General features: G+C 52.5%; 1 protein-coding gene across 3 annotated transcripts in view; it reads left to right on the forward strand.

The window, feature by feature from the left end:
• The window catches only part of LOC111144826 (HtrA serine peptidase 1), a 51,102-nt gene that overhangs the window by 22,286 nt on the left and 5,408 nt on the right, over positions 1-23,408 (forward strand). For all 3 annotated transcript variants that reach the window (XM_022499333.1, XM_022499334.1, XM_022499332.1), the window contains 4 exons: positions 4,629-4,728; positions 5,146-5,350; positions 21,478-21,672; positions 22,661-22,693. In XM_022499333.1, coding sequence (XP_022355041.1) covers positions 4,629-4,728; positions 5,146-5,350; positions 21,478-21,672; positions 22,661-22,693 — 533 coding nt within the window. The remainder of the gene's footprint in view (positions 1-4,628; positions 4,729-5,145; positions 5,351-21,477; positions 21,673-22,660; positions 22,694-23,408) is intronic.

Below are 23,408 nucleotides of genomic sequence, written 5' to 3' on the forward strand. Positions count from 1 at the left end.
TAAAAAAACACCTTACCCCCACGTTTCTGAATTCTGAATCACCAGCTTTCTGTAAACGGTGGGCTGTCAATGAACTCTAAGCAATTCCAGCTTCTGTACCATAATGGAGCAATGAGAACAGTTAGAAGTGTCAGACCTTGACTCTGCATGAGGCTTCCCATTTTCATCACCTTCTGCCACATTGGTTTGGCCTAACTAAGCAAGACCCTCACTTTGTAGAGGGAGTTACATTTGTCTTCTGGTGCAAGCTGGTTGCTGCTTGTGAGTTTGAGAGTACAGACATGCTGCATTTCAGGTCAGATTATTCTGCTGACCCAGTGCCCTGTTTCCCTTCTGCAGTGGCTGTGGGTTAGATTTGTACACAGGGGAACACATGTAAACCTCAAAGCCAGAAAAATGGGCCTGCCGCACAGCTTCCCCTTGATCTCTGCCTCTGTGGGGGTGGCCACGATGGCCCTGTTAGGAGGAGTTTCCAGGACCTACGCAAATTTGCCAAGGTCAGGAGAGTAGTTCTCTCCCTAATGTATCACTGAGCTGTGTGGCGCTCACACCTGTCCAGAGCGGCCTACTGGATGGCACCTTTATCTATTCTTTTTTTATATTTAATTTTCAACTCTATGCCATGACATGGCCAAGCAGTTCATATACAGAACCTTATAAAATCAGCGTCAAAACCACTCTGAGGTAGGTGCTATTATCATTACATTTTATGGACAAGAGGAGAACTCTTGGGGGAGTAAGGTGACATACCTAGGGTCAGTCCCACAGCAGATAAGTGTTGTGTCATACCCTGATCTGTCTGATACCACGCCTGTGCTCTCAGCCATTTTCTCCATACTGAGCAGCCTGGACGCCCCAACCCGCTGTCTGTCTGCATCACTTAGACACTGGGTCCACCTTATCCATAAATCAAGAGCCAGAGCCAGTCTGGGTCCACCTCTGGGGATTCTCCACCTTGGCTGACCCCTCTGGAAGGAAGACAGTTGGCCGGCAGTTGAGATCAGAGCAAATGGAGCCAGCCGGGGCTTGTAAAGACTAGGGGGCAGTGGCAGTGTCCTCTAGCTTGACGGACAACCTTTTACATGGAGTAGGACTCTGACACGGAGCCACGCTGCTCTTGAAAGATGTTCATCCCTTGTTCTGAAGTAGGATTTTGAGAAGCCAAACACTTCTTTGGTTTGACATCTTGCCCATGTTTTGAACAATTAGTTGGTGTTCCTTATGTTCATCGTTTCTGCTCTATTTCTTGTTCCTGTTGGTGCTGGTCCACTCAGTGGTGGTAATGGAGGTCACTGGTTGCTTTTCATCTAAGCTGCACAATTCAGGCTTATCAGTTGGGCTTTTTATTATGGTCTGTCCTCCTGCTTCTCCTTTCTGTTTACTCATCTGCAGTCTGCAGAGTCCTGTGCCCAGTCTCCGACTCCACAAACTCTTCATGTTGCTTCAGCTTACTGAGAGGGAGAAAAGGGGATTCGATCATAGCATGTTGGAGCTAGACTGGATGGACTTTGCAGCTCATTCTAGAGGCACCTGGCCCCATTTTACAGATGGGGAAATGGAGACCACTCGGCAGACAGGATGGGACCTGGGCCTTCTGGTGCCCAGGCCAGTGTCTTCCCTGCTCTCCATCTTGCTTTCCCGGGGTGCACAGGTCCTGGAGGCTCTCTCGCTAGTTTGTGTGAGAGAGCAAGAGGTTCTCGCACTAGCTGGAAAAACCCATGTTCATTTTTACTCCTGTTGAGGGCAAATTCTCCTATGCCTGCTTTGGGAAGTCAGAGAGAGGAAGTGAGTTAATGATGGTAAGACTCTGGTGATGGCCCTGCTTGAGAGAGTCTCTGAAACTCCATGCGGCCTTGTGGGGTACTGGCCTTTGGGCATTAAACCTCCTTTTGGCCTTTCCCAGGAAGCTGGTCTGAGGAAGCCCAGATGCATGTGTTTACAGCTGTCTCTGGGTGATGTTCATCAGGCTTTGTGGCCAGAGGGAATATTTCTATCACCTTCTTCATAGCTCCCTTCGGTGCACTTGGGGAAACAGACCAATTAATAGAAATCTGGGAGGGTGGTAGATATGTGTGGGGCCAGGATTAAGAAGAAAAGTTGTAGATCTGTCCAGATATTCCTATTATTTATACTCTCTATTAAGAAAATTTAGTATCTATGGAGAAGTCATTTAGGGTCTATGAGCCTCAGTTTCCCTAAATATAATACAAGCACCATATCTGATTTTCCAAATTCTTAGGAAGGAGGAAAATAAAATAGGATCCTGTATGAAAGGGCTTTGAAAGCAAAAATAATAAAATGATGCTACCGTGAACTTGTTGAATTAGTTTTCTTGGTCTAGTAGGTGCTGATCTTTTTCTGACCGTAGAAAACCATGCTCTGCAAAAGGAGAGGGATTCCAGCCCGGAAGGAAAGCAGCTGAGAGCCCGGTAGCCAAGACGGAGAGGGGCCCTTTGCTTGTCGATGGCCTCTCACTTCCCAGAGGAAAAGCTTGGGAGAGGCAGGCTCGTCCCCGAGATGTCCTGGGGTCCAGTGGTATGAGTCGCGTTGCTGATGTCTCTGGTGGGGTCACACAGCTGTGGCAGGGACCGAGGAAAAAATCTGGGCAGCTGCTGTGGGGTTGCCATGGAAGTCTGTGGATATGCAGCTTTGAGGGCCACAGAGGACTTGAAAGGGTCACAGCTTTGACAGCCGGCCCCGAGCCCGGGCAGAGGCCCACAGGGAGGGAGGTGTGGGGGGGTGTGAGTCTCTCTAAGTGTCTGTGAATATACATATGTGTGTGTATGAGTGTAAGTGTGTGTTAGTGCATGTATACATATGAGTATGTGTGTGTGAGTGTGTGTGCAGCTCTGTGTGGATGAGTGCACACGTGTAAGAGTGCACATGTGTGAGCCTGCATATATATGTGAGTGTGTGTGCACATGCATGTGCGCAAGTGTCTATGTGAGTGGGAGAGTATATATATGCACGTGCATGTGTGTGAGAGACAGAGTCTGTATGTGCGCGTGTGCGCGTGTATGTACATGTACAGGTATGTACATGTACGTGTGCATGCTCACAACTGAGCGTGTAGGTGTGGGTGTGTGTGTGCACCTCTGTGCATGCGTGTTGGGGGTGGGGAACAAAGCCCCTTAGGGGAGTCAGGGGCAGTTTTGTAGGCCTGTGGTTTCTTTTTAAACTGCAAAGTTGTGTTGTGAATCCCTCCGAGTGAGCTGTGACAGGGAGCGACAGGGGCGGGGGACAGATCAGTGCTCCTTAGACCATCTGTGGCAAAGGAACAGATTTCCTTTATATCCTATCCATTATGGCTCAATTAAAATATGCTAAAAATGAATTCCTACCAAAATGTCATAAGAAAGACACAAAATATAAACCTCAGCTTAAAATTTTTCGATGCAACAGACAGAAGATGACTCTGTGAAATTGCTCTAACGGTTTCTGGAAGCTGCCTGCCGGTGTCTGCAGGGGACCAATGGGTAGTGAGGCGGGCAGAGCCTGCCTCCCTGAAGCCTGCTTTGTGTAGCTTTAAGCGAGGCGACTGAGCCAAGGGAGACAAGGAGAGAGAAAGGAAAGGGTGTGTGCGTTCTCTGCCGCAGACTAGCCTAGAACCCATCTGGCCTGTGAAGGCAGAGAGAGATGTGTTGAGGGATGTGTGCAGGTGGCACGGATTTGGGACCAGGACTGCAGGCTCGGGTTGCACTTGCGGGGGCCACACTGGCCTCTGCTGCCACCTACGCCCGCAGACTGGGTGTCCTGGGACCTGAGTTCCCAGAAGCTCATTTCTGAACCAGATGCCGTGGTGTGTGCGGCTGGTGGGTGGAAGCCATTTTTTGGCCTTGCTGGGTGAGAGTCCTACCCTGGGATGTGGGATTTCTGTGTGCAAAAGTAGCTTTGAAATGGGGGTTCGCTAATTACTGTGTGTATGTTTATATAGAAATTATGGTCATTTGATTTCCCTCTCTTTCTTTTTTCCCCCCAGTGGTATCAAGGCACCTCTTGTGCCTTCTGGTCTGGGATGTCCCAGGGGGTTGGAATAAACAAGGCATAGTGGACAGCTCTGGGGATAGACGGTGGCCTCTGTTCACCTTGTGGGATCAGTGGGAAGACAGGATCTGTGCCTTTGCCCTAAGGCCTTTTCAGTCTGTAATGTCTAGCGGGCATCTCCTCAAAGCCACCTCAGCTCTCCCCTCGGTGGTGGTGGTAGCGGTGGCATGCTGGGAGTGGCTGCTTCTCTGTGGCACTGTGGGAACTGGCAGGGGCATGGCGGAGGGTGGTGCCGTGACCGTGACCATGACCCCTTGCCTCACCACCTTTGCTGAGGAGCCGCTAGGAGGTCCAGGTATCAGCTGGTGCCTCTGGGTCAGCATTTTTGCAGTGAAACCATTGGGAGGAGAGAAGCAGAGCAAAGAGGTCATCTCTGACGGGTGTTACCTCTTATGTGAGTGGAAGTTCCCTTGGGAGCCCTGAGAACCTTTGCAACGGAGTGCAGGTCTGGGGTCCTGTCCTCACTTGTCTGGGGTTCCAAAGGTCCGGGTGTGTATTTTGGCCTCTTCTCACCCATGTCTTTCTCAGGAGCCACAGTACAGAGCACCGCATCTTGACGTGTCCTGTCTTTGCTTTGTTCTCAGGCCAGGAGGATCCCAACAGTCTGCGCCATAAATACAACTTCATCGCCGACGTGGTGGAGAAGATCGCTCCTGCCGTGGTTCACATCGAGCTGTTTCGCAAGTAAAGAGGGCCTTCTTGTTTTCCCACGGCCTCTGAGGCTCCCACTGGAACGCGCTGCCATTAGCAAAGCATTAGGGATGTTTCTGGGTTCCTTTAAAATGTCCAAGAGCCACCGAATATGTTCCTCCGGGAAGATAACATTTCCCCCTTAGTATGCTTTCCCTTTAGACTGTTTGAATGTACATTCTGACACTTCTAGATCACTTAAGAACCTCTAGCTCTGAATAGAGTCCCTAAGAATATTTTGTTTAAGCGGAATTTTTGCATGCTTGCAAAAATCAGTAGCCTTCCGTTGTCTTGAAGGTTGAATAGACCCGACATGTAAAGTAAATTCCTAGATGTGCGTTGCTGAATCAGTACGTTGAACAGTTGATCTGAAGGTGTTTGGGGCTTAACGGGCTGTCCTCTGGGTTCTAGGCTTCCTTTTTCTAAGAGGGAGGTGCCGGTGGCCAGTGGGTCTGGCTTTATCGTGTCTGAAGATGGACTGATTGTGACAAATGCCCACGTGGTGACCAACAAGCATCGGGTCAAGGTCGAGCTGAAGAACGGTGCAACCTACGAAGCCAAAATCAAGGATGTGGATGAGAAAGCAGACATTGCACTTATCAAAATTGACCACGAGGTAAATGCGCTCCCTGCCTGCAGACCTGAGTTCCCAGGTGGCAAAGCCTGGGAGAAGTTAGAGGTCCAGAGCACCCTGGTTCCTGAGAACCAGTCAAGACTGGACCCCAAGAGGAGAGCATTTAGGAGATACTGAGTGTGGCTTGTGGTGAGGGAAAGCGGGGGGACTCGTGGAATCATCTTTAAGAAGCAGACTGTAAGATCAGAGTTTTAAAAATAGAAGCTTACATTTTTATAACAGAAAGCAATAGTTTTATAAAGAAATTAGTAGGTAAGCAGTGAACATTGAGTCTCCCTTCCATTCCTGAGGCAACTCTTGTTCTTTTGTGTTCATTTTTTTTTAATAACCATTTTTTTAAACTTATTTTCAGCATAGCAGTATTCATTGTTTTTGTACCACACCCAGTGCTCCATGCAATCCGTGCCCTCCCTAATACCCACCACCTGGTTCCCCCAGCCTCCCACCCCCCCACCTCTTCAAACCCTTCAGATTGTTTTTCAGAGTCCATAGTCTCTCATTATTCACCTCCCCTTCCAATATCCCCCAACTCCCTTCTCCTAACTCCCCATATCCTCCATGCTATTTGTTATGTTCCACAAATAAGTGAAACCATATGATAACTGACTCTCTCTGCTTGACTTATTTCACTCAGCATAATCTCTTCCAGTCCCGTCCATGTTGCTACAAAAGTTGGGTATTCATCCTTTCTGATGGAGGCATCATACTCCATAGTGTATATGGACCACATCTTCCTTATCCATTCGTCCGTTGAAGGGCACCTTGGTTCTTTCCACAGTCTGGCAACCGTGGCCATTGCTGCTATGAACATTGGGGTACAGATGGCCCTTCTTTTCACTACATCTGTATCTTTGGGGTAAATACCCAGTAGTGCAATTGCAGGGTCATAGGGAAGTTCTATTTTTAATTTCTTGAGGAATCTCCACACTGTTCTCCAAAGAGGCTGCACCAACTTGCATTCCCACCAACAGTGTAAGAGGGTTCCCCTTTCTCCACATCCCCTCCAACACATGTTGTTTCCTGTCTTGATAATTTTGGCCATTCTGACTGGTGTAAGGTGATATCTCAATGTGGTTTTAATTTGAATCTCCCTGATGGCTAGTGAGGATGAACATTTTTTCATGTTTTGTGTTCATTTTTATTCATTCATGCATTTCACTGGGTTTGAAAACAAGCCATGTCTCCCAAATTGGGGTTTTTCAGGGTTACTGGATGTGTGTGTGTGTGTGTGTGTGTGTGTGTGTGTGTGTGTGTGTAGGCTTTATCTGTGATTTGAGAGAGAGAGAAGAGAGGGGTTGGGGGGAGGGAGAGAGAGAAGCCCAAGCAGACCCTCCACTGAGCAGAGAGCCGGTCGCAGGGCTCGATCCCACGACCCTGAGATCATAGCCCGAACTGAAACCAAGAGTCGGACCCTTAACCCACTGAGCCACCTAGGCGCCCCTCTAGATGTGTTAACAATGCTCCCTTCTTCAAAAAGTTTTGGAAACCTTGAATTAAAGCAGAGCTAATGGATTTCTTTCTTGGAGACTTTCTCAGAACTTTTGATATGCTAATATGCACAGCTGTCTCCCACAAAAGGGTGTACACCCCAGGTGATAAGCATCTGTGCTTGGAACTTTTTTTTTTTTTTTTGCAAAACTGAGACACAGTGAATTCAATCTGAGAAACACTGTATTTGAAAATGGTTTGCTTTCTATTTAAACGTTCTCCTTGTAGTCATTTTTGCTCTGTTTGATTTGTGTACTGAAGACTTCATACCTGAAATTAAATCCAGTTCCTACCAGACCGTCAACAATTCCCACTTGTCGGTAGATGTCGGTAGGCAAGGTTTGGTTTGCAGTGAGATCGCATTTTTTGGTTTCTTCATGTCCTTGTAATTTTCGGGACTTCCTGTGGAAGGAAGGAAGACTCCAGGTAGGCTGGAATCTTCTTGTGGGCCCAGGGAAAGATCCTAGACTGAGAGCCACGAGGGGTCTTTTGACCCAGATCTTTACACACCTTCTCCTGGATGTGGGCCGTGAAGGCAGACCACCGTAGGAGCCCACAGGCTGTTTTTTTCTCTGTCTGCTCTTTATCAGGACAGCAACGGGCTCCGCGGTTGGTGTAGGAAAATGGCCTTCAGCGAGGTCTCAGTCAGATATTACTTCTATTAGGTAACTGTGGAATTTCTAGCAATAACTGTCTTTGAAAATGTGTCTATTGGTCATGACATAATCATAATAACTTCTGCTTGATGAGCTCCAACCGGCTGACCCAGCCTCTGCCTTCACTTATAACTTCCACCTAATCAGCAAGATGGCTCTATCATCCGCATTTTATAGAGGACGAAACAGGGGTCTCAGAGAGCTTAAGTAACCTGCCCGAAGTCACACAGCTATGCTGTGGGGAAACGAACCTGCCTCTGACCCTCAAGTCCCCAAGGCCATGGCCCTTACTGGATGGATGCAACCTGGCCTTTTGGTGGGATGGGATGGCTGGACTTTAAATAGCTCCCCGGGAAGGCTGGTGCTTCCCTGTTTAGGAACGTGCCGCTAGGAAGTGTCCAGGATGTGGTAGTCTCACCGGAAGGAGGCTAGCCAGAATAGCACATCCTGTGGCCACACGCAGGACTTTTCAGCTCCCCCCCACATTCTGAGCCCCTGGAAGGCAGCCAGCAGTGGGGCTCTCTGCAGGCACAGCGCTGGCCCAGATGCTGCGTGAGCTGCTACCACTGAGTAATTCTGCGTTTGGAATGCGTGGGCGGTAATGCGCCTCTGGCCAGGGGGGAGATTCTTTTCAGATTGTGAGCCAAGGTGGAGACTGACTTGTTGTCATCCCCAACATGTCCAGGCAGGGCAAGAAAGATCTCAGCGGACCATCTTTGCCGTGTTTCTGATCCGGCCCTTCCTGCCCGCGGGAGGCCAGCCCTGTGCCGGCGGCATGGCATTTGAGGGCTGTTTCTAGCTCAAGAAAAAGATGCTTAACATTGAAAAGTTGAATTAAATGTGGCTTTTCAAAAAGGAATCGGAAATGAATGGATATTAAATTGCAGACACCCACACAAGAGACTGGTTTCCACTGACTAAACTGCTTTTTTTTTTTTGCTGATAGTAGTTGGAAAGGGGTGGGGGGTAGAGTAAAACCATCTCTTCCAGCTCTTTCCCTTTTGTTTGATGATTGATTATGAGGAGGGGCCGGAGACTGGCTTGGAACGAGGCTCAGTTTGGAAGGAGCCTCTCCTCCCAGCAGATCTGAGTCCGAGTCCGCCTGAGCACAGGGACGAATAAACTGCAGGCTGGGGATGGGTTGTGCACGCGCCTTGCGCTGGGTCACTCTCGGGAACAGCAAAGGACCAGAAACTGGGGGGGGGGGTGACGACTCAGAGCAGCCCAAACAGAACCAACAAAAATTGGGCCTGAGGATCGAAAATCATTCCAAATGCTGCCTTGACACGTGAGGCTGTGACCCAGCCTCCCGGGGCTGTTTTCTCATAACCCAAGGAAATTGATGGGACTGTCCACCGCGTCGGCGAGCTCAGTGGCTAACTTGGTGGCTCCTAGCCTGGGCCCGTTTCCTCCCCCCACCGTCATGATTTCATTCGGAGGCTGTCCCTTACTTTAACAGCTATTGTCCTTCTTGAGTGTGGTATTCTCCATACTTTTTTTTTTTTAAGATTCTTTCTAAAATTTATTTTAGAGAGAGAGAGCACGCGCATGCACTCATCCGCTCCTGCGAGTGGGGGGAGGGGCGGAGGGAGAGGGACAGAGAGAGAGAAGCACACTCCCCGCTGGGTACAGGGTCTGACTCGGGGCTTGATCCCAGGACCCTGAGATGGTGACCTAAGCCGAAGTCAAGAGTTGGATGCTTAACTGACTAAGCCACCCAGGGGTCCCTCGACACTGTTAAGGAATAGAAATTACCCTGGACATCTGTTGTCATGCTTCCTTGTCATCCAGCACCCCCGTCTCCTGAGAACAGCAGCTAGCATTTACACTGGGGGCTACGTCTCCCCCACTGGACAGTCTTGGTGGGACCAGTAGTCATGGTGCCCCACCCTCCTGGGGCCAGGGGGTGGACACAGGACAAGGACCCGTGGATCCAGCCGGCCCTCCCCTCGGAGGCCTCGCAAACCCTGCCGGGGCCCACGGGCAATGCTGGTAGAGCCCCTGCAGCTGAGCAGCCTCCCCAACCCCGCCGGGGTGCTGGGTTCCCGCCCTTTCTGACCTGATCTGTCTACTTTTCTTTCCATTCTTGGAACTCCCCTCGTGTCTCCAGTGAACCCCCGCCCCCCTTGGCCTGAGATTGCCAGCGACATGTCTGGGCTGGGGACCAAAGAACTCTGTTTTTGCTTCTCACTGCTGAGAAGACACATGTGCATTTACTTTCCCTGCTGAGTTTGGAGACGGAAGAGCTTTCAGAAGGAGGCTCATGCGCCAGTGGAGCGGCCTAGTCTGTCCCCCTGCCCCCCACATCCCAAGCTGGGGGAAGAGGGTGCCCCCTGTAGGCCCATCCCCTCCAACCACAGCCCGTTCTGTGCTTCTGCCCTAGGATTTGCACCTCCTCTTTCCTGGGGCTAGCGTCTTGGGAAGAGGGGGAGGGAATGCCAGCAGCAGGAAGGGGGGACAGTGTGCATGCAAACATTTTAATAGAAAGCAGCTTCGAGGGCAGACGAGTTCAGCTTCAGATACAAACTGTTTCCAAATGTGTTCAACATGACACGGGCCGTGTTTGCAGAACATTTAAAAATTTTATCCAAAGGCAGCATTTTGTCTGTGCGGTTTTTCCCCCCTGAGTAGTTCAGGAAGAGAGAGGGGGTAAGAGGGAGAGACATAAAGAGAGTGGGAGGTAAAAGGAGAGTGATTTGGTCTCTCTAGGCTGGCCTCCAGGACAGAAATACGGGCATGTGTTGAAGAAGGTGAGAGGGGAAAGCCACATTTGTTAGTGAGGTGCCCCAGCTGTGTCCGTGAGGAAGCACCAGCAAAAAAGCCTCTGCTTCCCTTGCTGAGTCCAGCTTTTGGACCCTGTGCTGTCTGCCCTTCACACGTGTCCTCGGGGGCCTGGCCTGATGGGGCACCCTTCCTCCTGGCCTCATCTTCTCCCTCCTCCCCTCACCCACTCTGCCTGGCCTCCCCTCCTCTCTGGCCTACCAGCGCCAGAGCTGCTCTCCTGGGGTCCAGGCCATGGCTCCCGGGCTGTGTCCCCACAGCTGTTCCAGAGCTGCCCTTCCCACCCTTCGGGTCCCACCCGAAATTCTGCCCTGGACAGCCCTTCCCCAACCCACTGCCCAGGGCGGCTCCCCACATCCCCACGCCGGACTGGACGGCCACTCTGAGGACAGTCACATTTCACTCTTCACCACCCCCCACCCCCCATCTCCTTAGCCCAGTCAACAGTTGTCTTATTTGCTGATTTAGGTCTCTGGGCGCTGCTGGAGTGTGAGGGACACGCCGGCCTGACGCACTTGTCAGGTAGTCGCTGCGGGACAGAGGGGTCCCAGGACCGGCCCCAGTGCTCTCTGCTCAGGAGGAAGCGAGGCCCACGGCTCTGAGGCACGGCTGAGGGGGGAGGCCCGGGGCCTCTTGTCTGATGAGGGCCTGATGGTGCAGGGGGCCGGCCGCCACCCCACCTCCCCAGCCCGCACTCCGCAGCCCGGCCTCATCCGATCCCCGGGGCCGCCCGCTTTGGACGGATGCCTGGCTTCGCCCGGGCTCCAGCAGCCCTGTGGTCTCGGGCAGTCGGAGTGCGGCCGAGGCAGGGAGGTTTCCTGTGGCAGGGAGATGTGTGCAGGCCGCCAGGTTTAGGCCTGTGAGGTATTTTTCTTCCCTTCCCACCCCAGGCCTGCATCCGCCCCCCGGCCACCTTCGGGCCCCTGGCCACCTCCAGGCCAGAGCCGTTTGAAGTGGCTGAAGAGGAAGACTGCAGGGCGGGGAGCTGCTCTGTTTACACAGGGTCCTTTTACTGCTGAGCCGCTTCTAATCCCTGAAGCTCAGGACAGGGGTCACTCGGGCCGGGGGCTGGGGGGCTGGTGGCCCTGGGCCTTCAAAGCACAGGTGCCAGCAGCTGCTCAGCGGGCTCTGTCTCCTCCAGGCCTGTGTCTCAAGGTCTGGCCCGGTGCGCCGTGACTCTGTCCTGAGTCCTCAGCGAGGAGGGTCCGGGTCGCCCCCCGGACGGTGGCGAGGGCGGGGGTGGTGTGGCGCTCGGCGTGACTCATGCCCGCCCGCCGGCCAGTTCTCCTTAGACAACCTGATTGTCGGAAGCCGCTGACTCAGCCGCCGGAGCCGTCCAGGAGTGAATCAGATAACACAGAGGCTGGGCTGGGACGGCTTCGCATCTCCTGGAGTCCGTCCCGCAGCCTCGTAAAGCGACCGGGAGCCTGGGCTGCGGATGGCACTGCCGTAGTTACCCTCTTATTTTGTTTCTGTGTTTTTCCATTTCGGATTCTTTCCCCCACTGCCTCTGTGCTGGTCATTTGTGGTCTCGTGCTCTGGGTGCCGGAGCTTAGAGGGCTGCCCTTGAATTTGCTTCGGGCGCCCGGGCCCCTGTTGATGTTACAAGGCTTCTGTTACCGTATTGATTTTTACCATTTTCAGGGGGTGGGAATCAATATTTCATCAGGGAATGTAAACCAGGCAGCGGAGCAGCGGCGGCCCTCATTCCTCTGCGCGGCCTTTGTCCAGAGGCCGATGGGGACGTGGCCCCTTCTGCTGGGACTGCAGCTCCTTCTGGAATGTGGAAATGTTTCAGTTCCCCAAACTATCAAAACCGGAGCCCTTGTGTGTTCTCTGGCCTGGGTTCAAGAACTTAGCTGATTGTTAAGGAAATTCTTTGGCTATGTTTTTCTCTTAATATGGTAATGCCTTTTTTCACATTGGCACTCTCTCGTCAGGGAATTAGGTCAAGACTCTTATTTATGGTTCTGACAAAGCGGTTCCCGGGTTGTTGGGACTGAACGTGTAGGTGCCACATCCAGAATGTCTCCATCACTGAGTGGGGAGCGGGGACATACAGACATACACTGCTTCCGTTGGATAGTTTAGCGAGTAGGTAACAATGCGGGAGAGTCCGGGGCTGGTCACCTGTGGCTTGCAGGCCACATCTGGCCCTCCATCTGTTTTTGTAAATAAAGTTTTATTGTGACACAGCCATGCCCGTGATTTAGAATCTGTGGCTGCTTTTGCACTGTATCAGCAGAGTGGAGTCGTTAGGATGGAGACCACATGGCCCATGAAGCCGAGAGTATTTACTTTTGGGCCTTTCATAGATGAAGTTTGCCAGCCCCAGTGTGAGACAATTAACATCTTGTCCTAGAGGAGCTGAGTGTGCTAGAGGCCAAGTACGCTCGTAAGACCCAAGCTCTAGGTGACCAAAGAGGGGAGCACAGAGAGGCTGAATTCACTTGCTCTGTCTCTTGGGGCTGGTGCGTGCGCACGTGTGCGTGTGTGTGCGTGTGTGCGTGTACGTGCGCGCGTGCTCGAACTGTGTTTCTTTGCTGCTGCTGCTGCTGCATCGCTTTTGGTGGATTAAGCAGATTATGTTTACTCATTTCTCTGCATTTTCAGTAGAATTCCAAGATGTTTTGAAAATGATTATCCAATTCCAAATCCAAAAGATCTTTTAAGGTCTTGGTGGTTCATTTTCTTCAGTTACTCTTTATTCATTCATGGATTCTGTAAGGCTTTACTGAGCCTGTGTCTTGGGCAAACACTGTATTAGGTCCTGAGCACGTATCAGCCAAGCACAAGAGCCACGTGACCCCGGGACGACAGGCTAGGGGGGAAACAGAAAAAATGGGATATGAGGGTAACAAGTACAGAAAAGGAACAAACAGAAGAGGCAGGAGGCACGGAGGGCTGGGGAGGCCTCTGTAGGTAGTGTAGGCAGGAAGCTTATGTCTGGGGTGACAGGAAGGACAAGGAAGGACAGAGCCAACCTAGGGGAAGATTAGGGGGCAAGGCTGGACCCCGAATCAAGTGCAAACTTATTTCTCAGTGAGTTTATTAGAGCCCTTCAGAGCCCAAGCTACTGTTTCCGGTTATTAGCTGGTTTCTGTGCATATTGTCTACATTTCTTACTGGCCTTGTTCTCGGGGATTCCTGGTCATATTTTGGAAAGCTCCAGTTTTTTATGTCAATCTCTTGAGAATCTGTAGGTGCAAAGGCTTTGTAATGAACTGGTTACCTCTTTTCATAGCAGTTACATGCAATTTCGCAAAACTGGTTTCCTATAATCACCATGACCACCTTCTGTGGTGTGGGAGAAATAAGACATTCTGGTGAATTAAGGACTGATTATTTAATACATTAATACATTAGCATTTAGTAATGCTTATAAAGTCACTCTTGTTATTTAAGGCACCAGAACCTGATAACGAGAGTGTGTGACTCATGGTATTTCCCTCTTTGCTTTGGCCACTGGGAAGCTCATTGAAACCATTGGTTTTGTGGTGAGAATATTCTCTATGACCCCATTTTATGCCACGAATATATGTTAATTAATGTAACATAGTAGGCCCTGTGTCACCGACCATCTCAGATTATTTTTATGTTGAGGAGGTGATGCATTATACATCTTAAAAAAATTTAAAGCTTAAATTTGAAAGGAAAGATATCTCTTGGGCTCCTCTGCATACAGGATAGCAGGGGCTCTAAGTGGTCATGGGGAGTGAGGAGACAATTCAGTTCAACAGACACTGGGTGGTTGCTGTGCATTGTGCCCTGAATCGACCAGAGAGAGACCACTGCCCATCCCTTCTGGAAGGCGCTTTTAAAATCTGGTTTGTTCATTCTTTCCTTTTCCATTTTCATATTCACCAATTTTTAAAAAATCAATATTTATTGGCCAAAATCTCTTGGAGCAGCATCCATGAAGCTGAAGTCAGTGGATAAAAGTGGAGGGATAAAAAAGAAAAAGTGGAGGGATCAGAGGGGCCGGTGTATACAAAAACCAGAGTGACTCTTGGAGACCATGGTTTGCCTCCTCCGGGTGCCACAGAATTTGTACAGTCACCGGCCGCTGGGCTTCTGCGTAGAACTGTTGACATTTTGTGGTTTAAACAACAAGCGTAAGGGAATTTTCAAGATGCTCATGTTTCTGGATACAGCTGGCAGGAGAAATATTACAGTGGGGTTTGTAAACAGGGAGGACGAAGGTGGTTGTGTTTGCCTTTTCTCTTTCTGCTTGTACACGATCAGACTCTGTTCCTCTTTCTCTCTCCCCCTGACTCCCCCACATCTCCTGTCTCCCCACCCGAGCCCTCCCCAACAGCCGTCGGTGGAACAGCCTTGGAGGCCTAGTCTGCTTTTCCGAGGGAAGCATGCAGGTCTGAGAGCTCTGCTTCTTGCTGGCTATGGGGGATGTGCTATTTTCTCCATCACATATTTTTAAAAGAAAATGAAACGTTAGCATAACTGTTTCCAGAAAGCACGTTGAATCACTCGGTTGAGTCTCTGCCAACTGCTGCAACATTAGTCTTTGAAGCAAGCTTCAAGCGATACCCAGGACCAGCCTGGAAGCCCCGGGCCCTTGACAACGGGCCTGCTGGGTGGCTGGCGGAGGCCGTGGCTCCTGCAGATTCGGCAGCAGAAAATATTTTTGTAACAGGAGTACTTTATACTTTCCAAGGAAGAAAAAGAAGTCATTCACTTGCCTCATTAGGCTAAAAAAAATATTTTTTTCCTTTAGCTTTATTAGTTTGTTTCATTGCCCTTCTCTGCAAGCTTCAGGGAAGGCGGGAGCACTGGAGAGGGGACTCAAGGCCTATTAGGCTAAACCATTGTGGCCAGAAGCTGCAAGACTGATGGGCCTTCACTCTTAGAGCCTCTCTAGCCGACTCCTGGCTAAGTCAGCATCTGGAGAATTCCAAGAGTCCCCTCTCCGCTTGTGGCCCGAGCTTGCGGGCTCATCTGACCCCACTGGGGGGTTGTATGAAAAGCAATCTATTAAGGACGGTGGTGCCTCTTCTGATCTCACCAGTTTAACCATCGTCTGCTAATAGTTTTTTTTGGAAATCATCCAGGTCTTTTGGAAAGGACCTTAATTGTCAGAGCTGAGATGACCTTGGACATCACCATCCTCAACAATCTTATTTTAGAAGTGGTAAAACCAAGACTCAAAGAAGCCAGTCAAATGGCCCAAGGTCATGGCATGAGCTACTACAGGACAAGGTCCAAGCCCAGCTGTCCTGCTGCCTGGGACGTGGTGCTCTTGGGGTCTGCAGGCTTCCTGCAGACATATATGCTGAAGTGGCATATATGTGTGTGCCTGGGTGCATGTGTGTGCGTGTGCACATACGTGTGTATGAGTATGCATATGCGTGTGCATATGGTATGTGTGTGACTTTGTCTGAGTCTTCTCTTCTGCACCAGCCTTGGCTGCTGCTGGAGAAGATGCCTGAAGCAGGCCATCACCCGGGGACCTTACCCAGCACACACCTAGATTTTCTTCCTGGGGGGCTCCGGGGCTTGTGATTCACCTTCAGCGTGAGTCCGGGTCCCATGCAGAGTCCTTGAAGCAGGTGGTGCTGCACAGGCCTGCCTCCATGCCCCAGTCTGGGCTTGTCTGAGGATAATTCAGGCTCCCAGCGTCGGAGGAGCAACACGGCCCAGGCCCTCACCCTGGGGACTTGTGAACTTGGCCTCCTCTGGCTGGTTTCTGTGCTGGTTGTCCTTCGACTCCCCAACTGCCCTGTTGTGTGTCATCTCTGCTGCCCTCACGGGCCGCTGTGCAAAGGTCCTGTGCTCTGAACATCTGGACAGTGAGCAGGGTAGGCTGGAGAGGACACGTGGGTGGGGGCATGGGGAGGACTCTAGTCCTGGTACTGCCACCACCTAACTGGGGGAACGTGGGCAGCAGAACAGGCAAGATGACTGGTCCCACCGCGAAGCCGGCTCTAACAGCAGAAGGAGTGACAGAGCAGGAGGCCCGTAGGGCACGCGGACAAGGGGTGGGTTGGCCAGGCTCTGCTTGGATCACTTGTGTCGTGCACTGATGAACACAGAGACTTCTTGACCATTACTTTTATTTTCCCTAAATTTATTTATTTTAGTGAGAATATTGGGTCATTGGAATAATAACGCCCAGGCCATTACCAGTTTTTTTTAGAGCCTGACATGGGGCTTGATCCCACAACCTGAGATCATAACCTGAGCTGAAACCAAGCATGGGACAGCCAACTGACTGCCACCCAGGCACTCCTCGTGACCGTTACTGTTTTCCGATGAGGATTTTTCCTCTTGCTCCCATCTCTACCCCATAAAAACATGCATCAAGGAGCATCTACTTATCAGAGCCCTTCCCAAATACAGTTAGGTATTAGGATAGCTGCTCTAAAATGAACCACTTTGCCCTAAGCTTTGGTGGACGCTGGTGGCCGCTGCTCTGCAACCTTCCCCCACAGCAGACTCAGCCTTCCTCCTGCTGGTACAGCCCTGGTCCGTCCACTCGTCCCTAACACAGCTGAATCCTGGGGAGGGTAAGGCCATCATGGGGGCCATGTTCCCCTTGCCAAAGAATGGTTGGGGTAACCTTATGACTACTTGCTGGCCGATGACCCAGGAGGAAGAAGGTGCTAGGTCCCACATTCTTTGCTCTTCGAAAGAGACTCATAGGGGAGAAGATATCCTTTGCCCGCCACTGGGCATAGTCCTGTCTATATAAGGCCCGGAATGGAGGTGGCTTAAGTTGATCCGACCTAAGGAAAGATGTCCATGAGTCTTTGATGTGACTGGCCCTCGCGCAACCCTGCCCTTGAACAGCTGGACATTTATTCCATTTGAGTTGGGTTTTCAGTTACTTGCAGCTAAAAATGCCCTCATTGATACACCCAAATCATTTTTAGTGCTGATCTATATTTAGTCCTTACGGAACATTCTGGACTGAGCTGACCGTGGCAATGGAGATTGGGACTTTGTCTCTTTTTGCTACCATGTGACTCCAACCCATCAGACAGTAGGCCTGGAGGCACAGATGGATTGATTGATCTTCTGTGTGCACTGGGCCCGGCTCATCGGAGACGCTCAGTGGATGCTTGTCGAGAAAGTTCTCTTTCATGTTGGTGGTGTTTCACGGGAGCGGTGCTGCCAGGCCTGCTGGTTTTTTGTTGTAATTAAACGAATGGGAGAGCCTTCTTTAATCACACTGTGCACCATCCTCTTCCAAGTTTTCGCATTAAATCTACCGCACAATTAGTATCCTGCCTATGGGTAGTATGTAGTCATTTAACACAGACGTGATAAGTCTGGAGTCTGCACCCAGGACTTCTGACACCCTCCCCTGGGCTCTTCCTCCACCGGCCCGGTGGTAGTGGGCCGGAAACCCAGGTGGTAGGGGGTGTCATGTTTTCTTAAAGCCGCTCTCTGCGGTGGTGGCGTGAGGACGTCCTTTAGCGTTAGTGAGTCCCCTCGCAGAGAGCCACCCCTGCTCTCATCGGCATGAGCGTGGCCTTGAAAACTAGCAGCACAATGGAAACATCTCGAAGGACTTGGGCCAGTCTTGAGCCCCATGCTCTCCATTGTGGAGCCTTGGGGATTTCCTGTGGGCATTTACGAGCTCTCCCAGCCCACTGCCGTGGTGTACACACCCGGTTCACGTTGTCAGCCCCCTGGTGGTTCAAGAGTCTGACGTGGGAGTGGGATCCGCTTACCCCTTGCTTCCTGCCCAGTGGAGGAGAGATGTCTGGGTTTGCCTCACGGGCGTGCTGCGAGCCAGGCTCCACCGAGATGCTGAGGTGTGGGAAGTGGCTGTCGGGAGAGGGGCGCTTCAGAAGGAGACTCGGGCAGAGTGTCTGCTCCGCGAGCCTTGGGGCGCCTCTGATGTGGGTGGCTTGGGGACCAGCCTTCGGACGGCGCTGCGGAGGGGAGCCGGGAGTGCGCGGACCGGTGTTCCCCATCCGGAGGTCAAGCGCGAGATGTGTCTGCGTTTCGTCTCCCCCAGGCCCCCCGTGGAGCTCGTGTCTAGACAGCTGTGGAGTCAGATGCTCAGTTACCGAGTAGGAGTCTGGCCAGCAGAGGTGTAGCTGCATTGAGCAGACAGAGCGGCGGTGAGGACTGAAACCCAGAGGAGCCCCGCTCCGACCTGGGGCAGCCGGAGGGCCTGATGCTCTTGGGGCCGGCAGCCCCTGTGCAGAGCAGGGGGCCAAATGGTCCCGAGGAGACCTGGCGGCTTCCTGGAGAGCTCTAAGTCTGGCCTGACCCACACGTCCATCCCACATCACCCCCTTGCAAGGGTTTCTGCCGACAGTTGGGTTCCAGGTTAACATGTACCTGGAGTGCAGGTCGGCCCGTGAGGAGGCCTGTTCTCTTCTCTAGCCAGGCTGCTCCTTAGCTGGGAGGGGCCGCCCTGTCTCTGAGTCTTGGTTTCCACTTCTGTAAAAGGGGGAACGCCTGCCCTAATGCCCACCCCCTCACCCCCCCGCCCCCGGTTGGCCATGAAAGGCTTAGCCAGCTGGGAGGTGAAAGGTGCCTTCCTCTCACACCCATCAGGTTCTCCTATTAAAAGCCCCACCCCCTGGGATTTGTCCACTTGCTTATTTCTGTCTCCGATCGTCCTTCATGATGTAGGGGTGCTTGAGGGAGAAACAGCTTATACGAGGCAGATCTGATGTTGCCCATGGGGCCCATCGGTGCACATCTGACTGGCCACTTGGGACCCAGATGTCCCCTATTTTGTTCAAGTGAGGACTGGTTCTTGGGGAGACTCCCTGGTGTCCACCTGTCCAGGCCCATGTAGTCCCTTGAGTGTGACACCTTCACAGTGGTCTGGGGATCCCGACCCCTCCCCAGTGAGCGCAGCAGAGCTGCTCGCAGGCCCCGGGCACTCTCCCCTCAGCTGGGTGTCGCTCCTCCGTCCTCACAGCTTCCGTGTCCCAGAAGTGTTTGCCTCCCTGCCTCATCCGCTGGGCCTGAGCTGAGACTTGGGAAAGAAGAGCTCTGGGGGTGCTGTCTTGAGGCCCCTCTGCTTCTGAACTCCGAGAACCAGGAGCCTGCTCTGCGCCTTCCCAGGGTAGGCGAGGACTAATAGGGATCTTTCACAGCCCTGCCCCACGGGACTTTCTGATGTGGTTCCCAGACTGTGGCTGAGCTGATGTGGGCTGGGCCCACCTCTCTGTTTGAACTTGATCTCTTGCCTTGAAGTTGGTGAAAAGCCAGACGTGCCCAGCCCCAGGAGTCTTCCTTGCCATGTCCCCTTGCCCAGCCCTGAAGGAGCAGCTGTGTCCCCAGCAGGCCTCCCCCAGACTGGTTTGGTGCACATCATGGGCCCCCCTCGCCCACCCGCTGTGAATGTTGGATGAAATCATTGCTGGCAGGGGTGGCTGGCACGGGCCCAGGGTAAACAGGCCGAGCTGAGCTCGCCAGCATGCCGCTGGACGCCGAGGAGCTTGGGGAGTGTGGAGCGGCAGGCCTGCCCCTTCCAGAGCAGCACGGGCACTGTGGCCTCAGGTGACCCCAGGGGTCACTGTTAGGGTAGCCCTGTGCCACCAGCCTTTTCCTGGGTGAAAGGCTGGGTGACACGGGCTAGCTTGTGGGAGTTTAGTTGGTGGGGTTCCCTCACTAGGTCTGCACAGATTCCCAAGGCAGCAACAATCACCATCACTTCCGGGACGCTTACCTGTCCCACTAACAGGATGCGTCACACGAGCCAGGCGATATTCAAGGGCTGTTGGGGTCTTGTCACCTCATTCTCACAACCAACTCACGAGAGCAGTGTGCCGTGCGTGGTAGTCCCATTTTCCAGATGTGAATACTGAGACCCAAGTTGTTGTAAACTCGGGCCAGGATCTAATCAGGCAGCCTGGCCGGGGGTCTGTGCTCTTGACAGCTCTCCTGGGCCCCTCACTGGCTGTGCTCAGAGGGGCGTTCCTTCTCAAAGCCAGTTTTAGATCCCTTCTTCAACGTTCCTTCCTCCACGTACTTTTTGGCCCAGTACCTTTCTTATTTGGGGTGGGGAGGGGTCTTTGTGGCACAGTGCTGTGGAGCCGATGAGTCTGTGTTCAGGGTCACAGTCCCAGGCGCGAGTCTCTGCTCTGTCTCAAGTCACCCAGTCTCTTGGAGCCTTAATTTCTTCATCTGTGAAATGGGCCCAGTGATCACCCCACGTCACCTCATCTGCTTTCAGGGTGTCTGCTCTATCCCTCTCAGGGCAGATGCGAAAGTAACGGCTCATTTTGACTCACCCCACCTTCCTGCCCCGCCCCCCACCTCTTCCTTTCTTTTTTGAGGTGGACAAACAGGAGGATTGGAAGTGCTATTTGCAGGAGGTCAGGGCGGGGTCTTGGCTTCCTGGGCCTGGGCCTGGTTGTTTGGGGCAGCTGCTCCTCTTGTTGGGGAACAAAGGCTAGAGGAACTCGGGAGGTTTGCTTGGCTCTGGAAGGAAAGGAAGGGGAGGGCCTCAGGCCTTCCTCATGGACGCCCCAGCCCTGGCCACTCCAGCTGGCTAGATCTGGTCTGAAGACTTGTGTGGAGCCTCTGACTGTGCCTGGCCTCCGAGGGCATCGGGGAAGGGGCTTGTTGGATTAGTCAGTTCAACAGGGCCAGGGAGCAGAGGTGGTTGATGGAGGGTCTTTTCAGGCGAGGGGAGAGCCTACTTCTTGGGTCTTGGTGCTAGTGGAGAGGTGGGGTGGGGGGCTTGCCACCCCAATTCCCCCTCTGCCTGTCACCAGAATTGCCCTATACTCAGCGTGGAGACTCACCCAGTGGGGACCGTGCAGTTCCCGCCCTCAGGGCCCCCGGCTCCACAGGACTCTGGACAGACGTGCCTCTGATAAGTGGGAACTGATCCTTTGCACCCTGGGGGGTGTGAGCTCAGGATCCAGCACGCATCTTCACTCTCTTAGACGGCCTTAGGCAGTCGGGCCCCAAATTCAGACTTTGTCTCCCAGTCTCAAGGTTTCATTAAGTCTGTGCTGATAGCTTCAAGATGTGTGACCCCGAGACGGCCTCCCGTGACCTTCTGTGTTTTCCTTGGCCCCGAGACAGCTTGCAACATGCTGGTGGTAGTGGGTGGGAGGGGCCGTGTGGCCTCGGCCTGGGAAGGGATGACGGGCCTGACCTCGCTTTCCCGCAACGCCTGTCACCGTGTGGCGCGTCGGTCCGTGCTGTTCACTGAGCGCAGTGACGCCCACCTTGTGGTTCCAGGGAAGGCTGCCTGTCCTGCTGCTTGGCCGCTCCTCAGAGCTGAGGCCAGGAGAGTTCGTGGTCGCCATCGGAAGCCCGTTTTCCCTTCAAAACACAGTCACCACCGGGATCGTCAGCACCACCCAGCGAGGCGGCAAAGAGCTGGGGCTCCGGAACTCAGACATGGACTACATCCAGACGGACGCCATCATCAACGTGAGCCCTGCGGGGTCGGGCTGGGCGCTTGGGAAGCCGGGCTTGGGAACCAGGGGTGGAGTCAGGGCCCTCAAGGTGCTGGGCAGGGAGTTCCCGTTGAACCCCTAGAGCAGATGAGGCGAAGGGGCCGTCCTCAGCCTTTGCCATCTCCAGGGGCTCCTGTGAAGGGGCCTTCAGATACGCCAAGGTCCGTAGCCCAGAGGAGCTCCCATCCCACCCGAGGGGCCATGGCTCCTCTGCTTCCAGGCCCCTTGGCGGAGCTGCTTTCAAGGCTTTGTGCAGAAGGGATGCTCACGCAGGTACGGACACTGTTCCCCCTCCCCCCGGCACCCCCAGTTGTTCGCTCTGCCTTGGGGCACAGTCTGAGCCTTAGGCCCTTACTGACCGATGTCTAAGGAGGCCGGGCTTTGCTCCACACCGTCTCATCAATGGGATCCTTTTTAAAGTCACATTTTTTTCCCTTCAGCAGTCATCTTACAGGGTTGGTGCTTCTAAAGAGTAATGCCCCACCCCCCTACATCTGTTTAATAGATAAGACAAAACGTGTTTTACGCACTTGCTGCCTTGAGTAGGTTTTATTCCCAAACTTTCCTGCGATCTGCATGAAGTCATGGAAAAAGAACAAACCATGCGGGTTTCCAGCCCCAGCAGCAAAGCAGGGATCGCAGAGCTGGGAGGTGGTGAAGTCTTGAATACTCGAGCTAGCGAGCAGCCCGGCTGTCGTCACGAGAAGGAAGTAGTGTCGGGTGCTATAGGGAGGTCAGAGTTGGCCTCTGGGCTTCGGAGCCGCCCCCCCCCCACCCAAAATCTCATTTATGGCACATCTAAAACTTCCTGTAAAATTTTAAGATCCCTTTTTTCAGCAAAATATTAGGTTGACAGCAACAAATCTGAGAAAACCTGAACCCAGGGACATGCCAGGCAGGGAAATACTTTGGAGTATGTAAAGATAGGAACTCATAACCTTTTAATTTTTGCTTAATTTCAGTATGGAAACTCGGGAGGCCCATTAGTAAACCTGGTAAGGCCTTTTTTTTTTTTTTTTTTTTTAAAATACCTGCATATGCTTTTTTTTTTTTTTTTTTTTGCTTTCTTTTCAGACTTGAACTTGCCAAAGGACATTATCTAATTCTTTTAAAGTGAAATCTGTGAATGTACTCTATCTTTGCAAATTACCCTTCTTATCTTTTCTGAAAAGAGCAAGGCCCCTGGAGTCTGCCTGAGGACACGCTCGTGTTTCAGGGTTATAAATCAGGCTGGTGGAATTCAGGGCCGATCCAGGAGTAGCGGCAGGAGGAGGCCTTTATTTTGAAGGTGTCAGCACTTCCGGCCTGTTCTAGAAAGTTGTGGCCTCAGAGGAGGTCTCCAGGCTGCTGTAGGAGCTGGCTTGGCTCCTCCACAGTCTTTGTCTTGGCCAGAGGCCCTCCCTCAAGACCTGGCTGGAATGAGGAGTTACACTCCCCTGACTCCCCCCCCCCCCCGCGCCCCCCCCCCCCCCCAGATATCACTTCTGTCTGTATTTAAATACGTGTGCATGAGAAGGGAAGCCTGAGAATCTGTCCAAGTGAGGTGAGTGAGGTCCGCACAGCTCAGGGGTCACCCAGCTCTATTCTCAGGTCCCTCAACGAAATTGAGGCCGTCTTTAGCAAAGCCCAAGGCGGCAGTGCCTCCTGGAAGGTTCTGGATGTCGGGGACCAAATTCCCAGGACTCGCAGGAGGTACCAGGAAGGGACTGA

The sequence above is a fragment of the Enhydra lutris genome, unplaced genomic scaffold (assembly GCF_002288905.1).
Source record: "Enhydra lutris kenyoni isolate GAN:26980312 unplaced genomic scaffold, ASM228890v2 scaffoldscaffold12, whole genome shotgun sequence".
NCBI classification, from domain to species: Eukaryota; Metazoa; Chordata; class Mammalia; order Carnivora; family Mustelidae; genus Enhydra; species Enhydra lutris.